Raw genomic sequence first — 13,555 nt, 5'->3', positions numbered from 1 at the left:
GAACATGAATTTATTCCACTGAGGGAAAATGAGAGAAGAGTGCAAAAGTGCTGTGAATTACGAACTAAGGAACACGTTGGAAGCCTGAGAGATTATGGAAGAAAGAAATGGGGTGACAAAAACTAATGATGGTAATGTGGATTCTTTAATAACCTGCCACTCATCTGAATTGTGTCTCTTACTGCATAAGGAAATATATTGGTCTAGTTTAAGTGTTGCAGATGAAGGCAGATATATTCAAGTGCACATACCTATGTATATGGGGCCCACGAATCAACGACTATTGAGATTTAGTAGTTTCTTTGTTCAGACACAAAAAGATGATGGCCCCAAAAAATGCCTTTCTGATAGCTTTGTTGTGAGTATCAGTGTCTAGAAAGAATCCAGGTAAAGCTGAAGCTATTTCCATTATCTAGAAGACGATATCAGACTTGTCCCGATTTTCTGTACTGATCATTCATCATCTTTTCTGATGCTTTTCTTTGACGAAACTAATTGGTATATAATAGCAACATAGTCAAACAAGACATACGTTGTCACTAATTTACATCACTGCCTAAAGAGCCTCATGTCTTTCACAAGACTTTCCTAAGTATTTTTCCTGTAATTATATCCCACTCATAATTCTAACCCACAGCTCTGCAGCTCTGATAATTTTAAAATCAGTTTGTTATGGTTCAGGAGACCTTTGTACAGAAATGGCTGCATCCTGACATATTGTCATATTCAAGCATCAATAGCTCTGACATCTGAAAAGGTCATGCCACCAAATATTAACATTTTAAAATAGAAATTATAATAATCCATTTAAATACAGAATTTTTATTTTTTTTTTAATTTATTTAATTTCTGTCTGGTAGTCATAGAAGCAATCTATGCAGAAGGAAGAACAGAGAAGGTCTCAGACCAGCTTCTCTGCCAGTGTCATCTTCTTAAAATTGATATCCAGAGAAGTTCAGATGGAGTAAGTTGTGATGAGGAGAGGCAAGTGTTCATGCATAAAAAAGGGTATGCATAGCATAGAAATGAGTATCATAGAGCTAAAGGCACCTCTGGAGTGCAAGGCCTTAGCAAATGGACTTTTTAAGTCCACCTCAAATACTTCAAAAGGAGTGGACTGATACATTTAGGGGAAGCAGCTCTGAATGTTATCGAGGGCTTTCTAGATTCTCCTAAGCAGATAAATGATCATAACTAGGAGACAGACTTCTGGACTTTTGGTTGTTTTTTTTTTCACACAAATGCCTAACTTCTAGTAATTGGTAGACAAATTATATGGTAAGAAAAAGACAGTTGAGGACATTAAAGAGAGCATCTTGTTTAAAAAAATGAATTATCATTCCAAAATATGAAAATACTTAAATTTTAAGTCCTTTCTTGTTAGGCAAGAGAGTACTTTAAAACTTAAAAAATTTTAGATTCCTGAATGGTTAATGAGATTGACAATTATGTCTCAACTGTTCTGCAGATTCTGCAACTAACTTTCAGATGTATTAAGCACAAATCAAAATAGGTTTGTTTTCAGTTTAATTATACTTGCAGTTCAGTACAGTTTAGTTATGTGCTCAGCACACACATGGACTGTAAGTCCTTTGGTGAGGTCTCTCTTTTCATTTTGTACATCTCCTTGTTTAATGGAGCCCTCATTTTGACAGGCCATTAATGTCATACGCAAGAATAGAGCATATATCTGTCAGCAAATAAAACAAGTAAATGTACTTTCTATTAGCTTTGTGCACATTTGTGATGAATGTATAATAATATGACTGCCTCTCCAGAAGGAATAAGAAATTTATATCAGTTCTTTATTGGCCCCATTTCTGAATGCTTATTATTTACAATAGTTTTATGTGCTGTGCATATTTTAATCATGGTACAAATTGTCCTGTGGGCAAATTTAATGGAGGCAGGTTTTGTTTGCATGTTTTTCTTCTGTCTCTGTAGCCACACTGGCCAATCCCAGGTCCTCTCTGCTAAGTTCCCTTTGAAGCTCATCTTCACTCTTAAGAATTTCTCACATAAAAGTAAAATTAAAATCCTTTCTCACATTTTCAACCATCTGGTCAAGTATGAACAGACTGAATGAGACCTGAATGGCAGACCAACACTGTCAGGATATCTCACTGAAATGCCATCTTTGTTGCTTCTTCTCATTTTAGTTCCGGCTATGATAACTTCCTATCCAAATACAACCCTGGCAACGCAAGGTCAAAAGAAGGAGATGAGCTGCACAGCACATGGAGAGAAACCCATCATAGTCCGCTGGGAGAAAGAGGACCGAATCATTAACCCTGAAATGTCCCGTTACCTTGTTTCCACCAAGGAAGTTGGAGACGAAGTGATCTCTACTCTACAGGTAAGCAAATAAAGTGACACGACTCATTTACCTGTGTGAGATTGCTGGCTGGTTTGGTTCTGATGGGAATGCACAGCTACTTTTGTCCTAGGACAGAGCCCAATCCATGGCACAGCCTTGAAGAGCTAGGCCACTAAAAGGAGGTACAGGAAATGTCTGCATCCCACCTCCAGGGAAAATCACTCTCCATCTTCTCATGCTCCAGAGCCAATAAGAGAACAAGCCTGACTCACAGCCCCTACCATCTTTTGTCTCAGGAAGCAACACAGATAGTGCTTCGGCTTGTCCTTCCTAAGAGTGTCATGGCTCAATTTTGACTACACTGCCAATAAGCACTGAATGATTATCTGACAGCTAGTCCAAGGTGCATCAGGCTTATCTTCACCAAAATCATTAAGCTGTTCTGATATAAAAATGCTGTCTTCTAAGGTACTTCTATTTTCTTCCTCTGTTTCACTTCATGGGGCTTGTGAGCTACCATTTTATAAAGTCAGGCTAGTCATTAGATTCAAAGTGAGATAGAAGGAAAAGACACATAGATAAGTAAGTAGTAAGTAATCTATGTACAAATACAAATACCAGTAGTATTTAATACTCGTCATACACAGTAGCAGAAATGACCAAGCCACCTAGCAAATGGTCATAATCTGCATCTTCACTTCTACTTCTCTCACAGGCAGGTCTTTGGTGATGTGGCAAGCATGCATCTTGACTTGACTGATAAATCTGTATGTGGGGCTCTATGAATGCCTAAGTGGTTGATGTAGGTTACTTTGAGGACCTGCATAAGTAGCACTGCTGATATACGGAGTTAATCTCCCCGCTAAGTGCTGTGGATGCAAAGGAAACTCTTGCTGTTCTGGTGTCACTTACAATGGGTGGGGTTATGATGTTGCCCTCACTTTACCGGGATACAACTTTTTTCACACAAATTTGAACTTTGCCAGCACAAGCAAGTTTCCAGTCCATTGCTTTATATTTTTACATGTGCTTTAGAAAATGAAAAATAAATTGCTAATATATATATATATGTTCTTGGTCAAATGTCTTGATTTCCATTTGTCAGCCATATTCCTAAAAGCATTTTCACAAGAATAATTCTCTAGCTTTCTGATGGTTCCATCTATATTCTGTTGTAACTCTTAAGATGTATGTCTTTCTTTGCTAGTCAAAAATTGTATTGGATGATATCCAGTAAAGTTTTGATTTTGTTCTCTGTGAGGGAGCTCTGTCATGGATTTTTATGAGGGAGGATAAGAGTGAACTTGTATATACCAGTATAATTGAACTGTGTGCACTACTTAATTACAGAATACACCTATAGACATCTCTGCCTTCATTCTATCTTTACTGTAATAGGATAGTGCCTGGTTGCAAAACAGTATTTATTTTGGGAAGGCTGGAGACCTGCTTGGTGAATTCTCTTCTGAAGCAGTTGTATGTAGTTGTGGCATCCTACATCCTTATCTTTGTTACATACAAAAAACTTTGAATTTTGGGAGAGAATATGCTCTTGAATAAGAAAATGCTAGGATTAAGATTGTCTTCAAAGCCTTTAATTCAGTGGTTTTTTGTGCGTGCATGATGATGTGATCTTTAGTTGTATACTCAGCTTTTATTTTTTCTGCAGGACCCCTGCCTCAGTCAGGCATGACTTGGATTTTCTCTGGAGTTGAATTAGGGTTGAGTAATGAAAGACACTGTGTGATGCAAGGCTGATCATTGAAACCAAACTTTTCACAGGTGGCCAATAATTGTGTGTTCTTTGTTTTCTAGGTACTTGCCTTGAGCCCTTGGGGTCTGATTTGCAGAAGTACTAAGCCCTCATAGCTGCAGCTTAACTGAAAGGAAGCTGTTAAGAACGCATGAAATGCTATTTATTGCTAAGTCTCTGAGAGGGAAAAGAAGGCCCTAGATGTATCAAATTGGGCTCTGAAATTTTTTGTTTTTCTAGCTTAAAACTCAGCCACATGTGCAACTTACCTGAGCAGTCACCACATCTCAGATGGTAACTCTCCAATATCCTTATAGCAAGAGGGAAAAAAATCCCTTTGTTTTAGCCAGTGGTAAATAAGGGTTGCACTCACATTACCTTGGCTTTGCTGAGGAATAAAGAGCATAAGGAGTTACGATGGCTGAGCTAATAAGTGGCAACTTGTCAAGCAGCCCCAAACATTATCATATGTCTGGTTCCTTAATTCCCCATACAAAATGGTGGTATAATACTCTTCATGATGTCAGGGTTTATGAAAATACATTCCCTCATGTTTCTGAAATCAGTATTGCACAGAAAATACTTTGAGAGAATGAATAAGTCTATCTTGAGGGCACAGTTTGAACTGTGTGCAGTAAATAAAGTGTGGAGAGCACATTGAATGATAAGAAAATGGCATTCAGAATATCTGCTCATTTATAGAATCTTCTCTCTCCTGTACTTTGAATGATGCAGTGGTCCTGTAGAAAAATATCATTATGATCATGTATGTAAAGAAAATACAATTTTCTATGTTGTTAAATAACAAATTGAAAAGAAAGACCACCCAAATTTTATTATGAGGCATCAAGCTGAATACTGCAGGGTTCTCCAGCAGTGTTTGAACCTTTATTTCCTCCACACAGACTTCAGCCACTTGAATTATTTTCAGAAGTAACTGGAAAATTTTGGAGGCAGCAGGAGGCACCATTTTGTATGGAAAATTTCAGCCAACTGTTAAATGCTTGGCAAACTTACGAGTGACTGGAAACAAGGCTCCTAATGAGAAGCAACAGGAATAGGTGATGCTCCAACTCCTCTCTACACATGCAGAGCTGATAGCCTGCTTCCTCAACCTAAGTGTTGCTAGTTTGATAAGTCTTACTATTTTGGATGCTTTACTGTGCATATGTATGCTAGAGTATAATATACAATATCTATTTACTACTGTCAAGTAAAACAGTTTGTACAATTTTTCTTGCACCACACAGAAAAGCTGTTGGTTTATTTTCTCTGCATGTTGTTCAATCAATCACTTCTTTTCAAACCACCTATAGATTTTGCCAACTGTGCGTGAAGATTCTGGCTTCTTTTCCTGCCATGCCATCAATTCTTATGGGGAGGATCGTGGAATAATTCAGCTCACTGTGCAAGGTAGGAAGAGGACAACATAAGGAAAAATACACAGCTATTGTAGTACAGTAAGTGTATGCCATGCTCAGAAATCTGCTGGGGGAGGGAGGCCCTGGTTCCTAATTGAGCGTATTCCTCATTGTCAAAGAAATGAGGAGCTGCATTAAGATTCTCAGTCTCTCGTTTTCCAGCATTACAAATTAAATCAAAACAAAGGATAAGCTCCAGAGTCTTTCTAGATCTGTATAAATTAATAAGCAGAGCTTTTTCTTAAACTAGCTGATTATCTATTAAAGATATTTAAAACTAACATATTCAGTAGGAAGAGCGGTAAGTGAGGGTTACTTTTGGGGGAAGGGATAGAAGGTTGCATTGTTTTCAAAAGAACAAATGTGCTTAAAACCCCACTAAAGCAAAAACAATCTGATTTTATTAAACCTACTGTATTTTGACAAACAAAATATTTCAAGTTTAATCAGTCAAAATAAATTTTAATCAGTCTGTACAGCACAAGCTCTAGGAACCTGTGTTGCCTGGGGCTGGGTTTCCCCTCCTGCAGGATTTCACTCAGGCAAACAGCAAATTCTGAAGCAGCTAAGATGCAGAGCAGAGGCAGGATTTGGCCATTGGCCACTGCTTACTTCTGTGATGCTTGTTCCTGCAGTTGTATGCCTTTGAGCATGAACACAGCCAGTCTCCAGAACTTGCAAATTTCTTTTCCCTCACTCCAGAGTTCGTGTATCTGCAGATTTCACTGAATGTTTAATCACAGGATCATAGAATATCGTGAGTTAAAAAGTACCCACAAGGGTCATCCAGTCTACTCCTGAAACAGTCCTATCAGTAAATTCAGGTGGAATTTGGGTCAGGCTCTCAATTGCACCTGAGCTCCTTTACACTGCCTTGACAATTTAAAAGGGCACTCGATTCAGTGCAAATGCTGGTTATTTACATCCTTAATGCTGTAGAGGTAGAAAGAGATTATAGTGTAGTTAAGGCTTTTAAATGCTCATAAAATTGATTGTTAATAAATTAAGTCTTTAAACATACTCAAAGAGGCAGAATTCTTCCTCCCTTCCCCTACCAAATTTAGTAGTTTAGTATTAATATTTCTATCACCAGCTTTTATGTAGAAACCGTAGAAGTATCTGTAAAACACAGTGTTCAAGGCAAAAATATTTCCCAGTCCAATCTGCAGTGCTTTTAAGGAAATGCAGCTACATGTTGCATATTAGAAGGTTAAACATAAGTTAGTATTCAGTATTACATCAGTGAGTCTTAGTTGAAAAGAGCCTTCTCGTTCCTCTCTTGGGTATTCTTCAGTAAGTGATTAACTGGCTTGGGGTACTAATGAGTGACTGGAGAATTCAACATGAAAGCTTACCTCCAGTAAGCCATGTCAGTGCCACACTCATTAGTGTTATCTTGTTACTGACATGAACTTTCCTCTGACTGAAACTCTGTATGTGTGTTTACTCAGAACCCCCTGACCCTCCTGAGATAGAAATCCGAGAGGTGAGAGCACGCAGCATTGCCCTCAGATGGACCATGGGATTTGATGGAAACAGCCCTATCACTGGCTATGATATTGAATGCAAGAACAAGTCAGGTAAGAAATAATCTTCCTCTGAAGTAATCCCTGTCACTTTCTTCATCATTGCACTTGTATTGTAAAAGGTAATCCATAAATTGAAAATGCCTGTTAGAGAATTTTACTGTGGTTTATTTAGTCTTTCACAGTCAAATTTATCATCATTTGTTGTCTTTTTTGGAAGTAACGGCATTATGTGTTACAACTGCTGCTTTTTTCATTTACTTGAGAAAGAGACAAGTAGGAAGGGAAAATTCTGTTATTGAAAAAAAAGACATACTAAGTGATAGCTGGTAATGATGATTTTACTAGCTGATTCTTGATCCCTATCTTTTCTCCATTTGAATTTATTATTATTTTCTGTTTCACTCAATAGAAAAATACCTGCCTTTGTAAATCATCTTCTATTTTCTATCAATATGTGAATACATGGCATCTTACATGGAAGGTTAGCAGTGAACATGGGTACTTAAGATAATTTCTAGTTGAAAAAAATTGTGTGGTTGTTTGCTAAAGCACCATGCTGAGTTTTCAGTAATTTGTAAGAAATACTCTAAAGGATAAGAGCAGGGCAAGCATAGACCTTTCTGCTAGGTCACCCTATAGTCGTATCAGTGAATATCTAAGAAGATGAGTGAGATTACCGTGGGAAAAAAAAAACACCAACTTCTCAATTTGGAGAAATATTCCTATTTGGGTAGATGTTTTAAAATCAGCTTTTGTTTGTTGAAATCTAAAAAATATTCAAGATATGTTGGAAACATATTTGTGATGTGAGATCATATTTAAAATTAAGCACAATGATAAGCACTGTCCTGGAGTCATACTTTGAGAATGGAGATTGCAATGGAAGTGCACTGTCATATTCTAAGTATGATTAAAAAGACTCTGACTAATTATATTACACTGCCATTTGTTGGAGTTTGTTGCATTATTTTTAAAGGGACATAGGAATTGTGATGGGAGGCTTGAGTGAAATTTATGTACTCTCAGTTTATGTAAGAAGCTGTAGTGGTTTTATAGCCTTCTCTTTTTATTTCTGAGACATAAAAATGTTCATAAAATTCTGAAATTTAAAAACTAAAAACATTCTACTAACCATCTTTATTATCCTTCATTCGTCTACATTGTGTATTTCCTTTCTGCTTTACTTTGTTAAGTAAAAGTCTTAAATCATCAATCACCATTTTAGCATTGCTTTCTAAATGAAATTGATAGTATTCAGGTGAACATGGCAACTGAGAGGTTACATGTAGAAACTCTCCTCTGAGTCTGTGGTTAGGAGTTGAAGCTTTGGAGATACAAACTAGGCAAGGATGCCTTAAAGGAACATGCTTGAAAGTTCCCAAGCTTTGTTTTCTCTTAGTTTCTTTTCCTTTCTTTCCACCCAAGCCCTTTTCCCAGAGCAATCTTTGGAATTCATGCTTTGTTCCATGTGTATGAAGGTAAATACTTGAGGACGTATCCTGTAAAGAGCAGATTGTCTCACTACAAATAACTGAAACATTATTTTATTAAGTCTGGGGCTGAATGTTTGGAGAAACTAAGATCAATTTTTAGAATTCTTGCTCACAATTTTTTTCTTAATTATTAAGAAGACAAAACACTGAAATGGTTACTTAAAACTTCTTCTGGTTTAAAAAATTATATTCGTAATGTGGGACATCAAACAAGGTATGAAATGTTCAGTCTTCATGGCTCCTCCGACAAAATGTCTTTTGCTAGTTGTTTCTTTTCAGTCCTACTATCTGATGAGAGGCCTTTGTACATCAATCTGACTAACTGACTGGACTGTGCCAAAGCCAGGGGAGAACATGAGGAGAGGCATGGCCAAAATAGCATTTTGAGAATTAACATGACAAGCAGTATTTAGCAATTACATTTGAAAAAAATCTCAGTCATAGCTCACTCCACATTGTTGACTTTTGTGTGGGTTTGTTTGGTTTTTTTTTTTTTCGATGTGTTGATCACTCTGAGGACTCAGAAATGGTTGTATAGCAGGATGCATCTCTAGATTTTTCAAGAAGGAAAATTGCAAAACTTTTCTGTTTCAGAGAATGTTTAGGTGACCACATATCATGCATGGACTTTGCTACATGGTACTAAACTCATATATCCCATCTACCCCTGACATACTAGCTAGTAATGAAGACCAATTACATACAAAAACTAGAAGGAATGTGGAATTGCCCTTTGTATATGTAGATGTGTATTTATGGTCTAGTTGCAGTGCAGGTGCCATGTGAATAGTAGAAGTGTAATGTTTCAGGCCATTTCAGTACTTAGACACAGTACCCATACAGAAACGTGCCTGTGGCACTCAGACCTGACCCTTCATTGATACCATTGATGTGTAGCTACCTTATCTTTCCATCTGAAGTGTACAAATATACTGAAGATGAGAACTGGTATGTTGGTGTTTCTTTATGCCTGTCTCCTCACCCTTTTTATTTTTGACGCCACTATGGAAAACTGAGGTGCAGACTGAACATCAGTTCAGTTTAGGACCCAGTTTGGAGGCAGAGGACGGTAGTTTGTGTTTCTTCGTGCTCGCTTTTCCCTCAGGATGGTTTTGCAGCCAGGTGCAGTGCAGGGCTGTGTCACTAGATGGCAGCGAAGGCAAAGACACCTCCTCACCCAGCGTGGGAAGAGGCACTCATTTTCCTGAAATTAGAATTTAAAGAGCAAACCAGATGTATTAGTCTTCTGAAGAGTGATCCCAAAGCTTCAAATTTTATTTTAGGAATGGGTGAGAAGCTGCTGGTCTTCATAAAATCATAAGTTTTTCATAAATCATTGTGTCAGTGTGCATTCTATGTAACACTGAGAAATGCCTGCAAGTGACATTTTAGAGACGGATAAAAATTAAGGATTCCAGGCTTACTTTTATCTCTTCTTGGTTTGCTTGTTTTTGTTAGCCTGTTGCAATTTGTTTTCTGTGCATTTTCAATCTTTTAATTGAGTAGATTTTAAAGCAACTGAAAAAAAAAGGTAAACAACTAATAGTCAATTCTAATACCTCATGGAGTACCTGAAAGCAAGAAAATATTTTTAGGCTTTGCCAAAGAAAAAATAAGCTAGCAGACTGACTCAGTTGGGAGTGATTGCTTTTCTTGATTTGTTTTCCCTTTCAAAAAGAGGATGTATGCATCAAAATATAGTCCTGGAATCTATGTCTTAGTCATAAATAAACACTAGGAGCCTACATTTAGCAGTACGAAAGACTGAGTTTTAGTCTCTTTTTTTTCATGCTGTGCCATTACTTAATCTACAAAAAATCACAAGAATTTCCAAATCTGTGTCTCTGATTTCAACAGTTTATATATACTGTAGAAGTTTACCACTCAGAGGTCAGTGTTTCAAACAAACAGTAGAAAACCTGAGCAATTAATATATGGACAATGTTAAAAGAGTGTATTATCCACATGAAGGATGATACAAATTCTTCAAAACGGAAATGTTTATTTCTTCTTTTCCTTCACGATTCCTTTCCTGTTGACATGGTGCTCTGAAACAAAGTTTCCTTCTGTGCATGTAGAACTTCAGACATAACTGATTTCTGAGGGATACTGAAATAACCAGTGTCACTACCACTGTGCAGTTCAGCACAGATTTCCCCTTACAGCTCACAAGCTTCAAAGCTGCTCAGATTTTGCCATGACCTCTTGCAAATTCCTGGTTGCCATGCTAACCAGGTCTAGGATTCTCTTAGTAGCTGAAGATAGCACCTGGGTGTCACCATACCACACTCTAGATCACCTCATCATCTCTCCTGTTTTCTAGGATCTACAAAGACATAATGTTCATTAGCCATATCTATAGAAAGCCTCTCACTTCTAGCTAATTCTTAACCAAATAGTGTCTGAAATCTTCTAATTTTTGTACATTATGGGAGCCTTCCACTCTCCTGTGAAGCATTTGGTTTGAGGAGCTTCAGGTGTGAGCAACTGGTTACTGTGGCACTTGGTCAGTGACATATTTTAGGTGAGAGTATCAAGCTTTACAACTTATAGTGCAGGACATTGGCAACACTTGATTATTAGTGTATTCAGGAAATTCTGTGAAGTTTAAGATAATAAACTCAAAGAACGTTTTAGCAGTGTTCCCTGCAAGTAACTCCTTTACAGCTTGCAAAGGTATTCTACAGAGGAAGTTTTGGAAATCTCAGTTACCACGTGAAAGTAAATTCAAGTGTATTTGATTAGCATTTAAATGTCTGATTCCTGAATGTTTTCTGGGTAAATTAAGCCACATACAAGCAAAAAAAACAAACAAAAAACACCAACCAACAACCCTGTAACCAGTGAAGCTGCAGATGTCATTCTGACAATTTCTGTGAGCAAGCTACTGCTAAAGAATTTACACAGTATGTGTAAATATTCTGTGTCTGAGTGAGCTTTCTATTTTAAAACTAGTCTTATCTGCTGAGCTTCCCATGATCTTGCCTACAGTGACCCATACTGTAAAACACTGCTGCAGAGCCCCCAGTGACATCCCCCCTAGGATGTGGCAGAGGTTAAAGGAAAAATACTGGCTGCAGAAAGGGGAAAAAAAAAAAAAAAAAAAAAAAAAAGTCTACTCGTAAGAGATATGAGGGTGTTTTAAAAAGGTTCTGTTTTTCTTCCTGCAGAAAGAATGTGCATAGCTGAAATGGACGGGTTACTGTGTTTAGCCAATTTCCATCCTTTTCCCTATTATATGTCTGGAGAACTTATAAAAAAGTGTAAGAAACAAATGAGTGGTAGCAATGAATATAAACAATACTATCCTTCTTTTACAGATATATGCAAGTATGAAGGTTTTTAATCCCCCTTGTGTTAAAGTGTTCTTGTGTTCTAACAAGTAAGGAAAATAGCATCAGTTCTGGAGGGTGCTGAGCTCCATGTCTAGTGCTGCTCTGACCATCTGTCAAAATAAATGAACAAACAAACAAATGAAAAGGAAGCAGAGCAGCTATTCTCTCAGATTTGCTGGTGCTCCCTGGGCTGAGATCCCATTCTTCACAGCACCTCACTGGAAGGACTTGGGAGAGCTGTGAAGAAATGTGATCACTTGGTTTTTGTTTGTAGCACTGGGAATTTTCTAGGTTAATTCATCAGGGGCAATATCCTGCTCTATGAGATAGCTTAACTGCAGAATTGTGTCAATAACGTTAATGTTATGTTTTATTTGTCTGTTTTGGTTTAATCTCTTATTAAATAGACTCTTGGGATTCTGTTCAGAGAACCAAAGATGTTTCTCCTCAGCTAAACCAAGCTACTATCATTGATCTCCACCCTTCCTCAACTTACAACATCCGCATGTATGCCAAGAATCGCATTGGCAAGAGTGAGGCCAGCAATGAGCTTACCATCACGACAGATGAAGCAGGTACTCTCTGGCTTTGTAGCATTTGAATCATACTGAAAATTATTGTTCTTTGATGAGAGGATTCTTTATTTGAAGTGCTGCTTATGCTGCTCTTGCTGCATCAGAAGAAATACTGAGTTTTTCCCATAAAACTCACTTCATCATTAGGGTTTATAATTAAAGCTTCTTAGTGGCATCTAGTGGCCAGAAGACATTATGCTCCAAATTTTCAACTTCTGGAAAAGGCAAGTGTATTTACAGTTAGGCACCTCAGTCAACATTATACTTCTAGTGGTGGCCCACCCCTATGCATTTTTAGGTGACCGGATAGTACAGACAGGTAACTATAAACTTTAAACTATAAATTTAATATACGTTTAGTATAGATAACTAATTTAAGCTACCTCCTTTTGAAAACATTAATCCCCATGAATTTTTTTTTTTTCTTTGTCTATTACATCCCTGAAAGCCCCCATCATGTAGTTTTGTGATTACTCTGCAAGTCAGTCATCTTTCACTAGTTAGCACCATTCCCCTTGTTCTTCGTTTCCGTGTATTCTTCTACATCATTACAGGTTTCTGTAGCAGGAGAACCATGCCTTCATTTTCATTTCAATATCTGGAGCCTCTCATTTCTGTACTCTAGAACTGCCATCTTGTAAAACTGTTTTTTTCTCAAGGCTAGGAGAAGTGGCAGCATGGTAAGGGCAGTGGAGCCTTGTGCCTGCTCACATGTCACATGTCCTGAATGTTACAGGTAACAGTGGATAAGACTTATGGATGAGAAGAAGAGGGCTACAGATCTCTACTGTAGTAATTAGAAATTCAAATTTTGTATGGATGTAAATACTTCTGCCAGATATATGCTATTGTATGAGATGTACAAAGTGTGCTGGTGAAAGCGGCTAAGCAGGTTCAACACAACCCATTGAAATTGGGTAAAGTTACTCTGAAAAGTCTGGACCAGATCAAAACTTGATCATTTGCATTTGAAAACGTTTTTATCATGCTAACTTCAGCTTTACTTCTATTTTATTTAAAGTCTAAAATGCTTTTTTCACTAGGGATTTTGAGAGGAAAAACATAATGCAGATATGTGGGTGACAGTTCCCTGGTAGTGAAAAACCCTATTTATTTTTGAAGCTTCCTGTTG

At 37.4% G+C, this 13,555-nt stretch overlaps 1 protein-coding gene across 4 annotated transcripts in view; it reads left to right on the top strand.

Annotated features, from left to right (window-relative positions):
• DSCAM (DS cell adhesion molecule) overlaps positions 1-13,555 on the top strand; it is a 381,453-nt gene that overhangs the window by 275,333 nt on the left and 92,565 nt on the right. For 3 of the 4 annotated variants that reach the window (XM_042810976.1, XM_042810977.1, XM_042810979.1), the window contains exons 11-14: positions 2,160-2,356; positions 5,387-5,483; positions 6,943-7,071; positions 12,256-12,423. In XM_042810976.1, coding sequence (XP_042666910.1) covers positions 2,160-2,356; positions 5,387-5,483; positions 6,943-7,071; positions 12,256-12,423 — 591 coding nt within the window. Of the gene's footprint in view, positions 1-2,159; positions 2,357-5,386; positions 5,531-6,942; positions 7,072-12,255; positions 12,424-13,555 lie in introns of those variants that run through there. The other variant, XM_042810980.1, reaches the window with a different exon arrangement.

Source organism: Centrocercus urophasianus, unplaced genomic scaffold (genome assembly GCF_019232065.1).
Source record: "Centrocercus urophasianus isolate 14NV4802_14NV808 unplaced genomic scaffold, USGS_Curo_1.0 seq_12, whole genome shotgun sequence".
NCBI classification, from domain to species: Eukaryota; Metazoa; Chordata; class Aves; order Galliformes; family Phasianidae; genus Centrocercus; species Centrocercus urophasianus.
The sequence above is the reverse complement of the archived record's forward strand: the minus strand, read 5'-3'. Positions and strand labels throughout refer to the sequence as shown.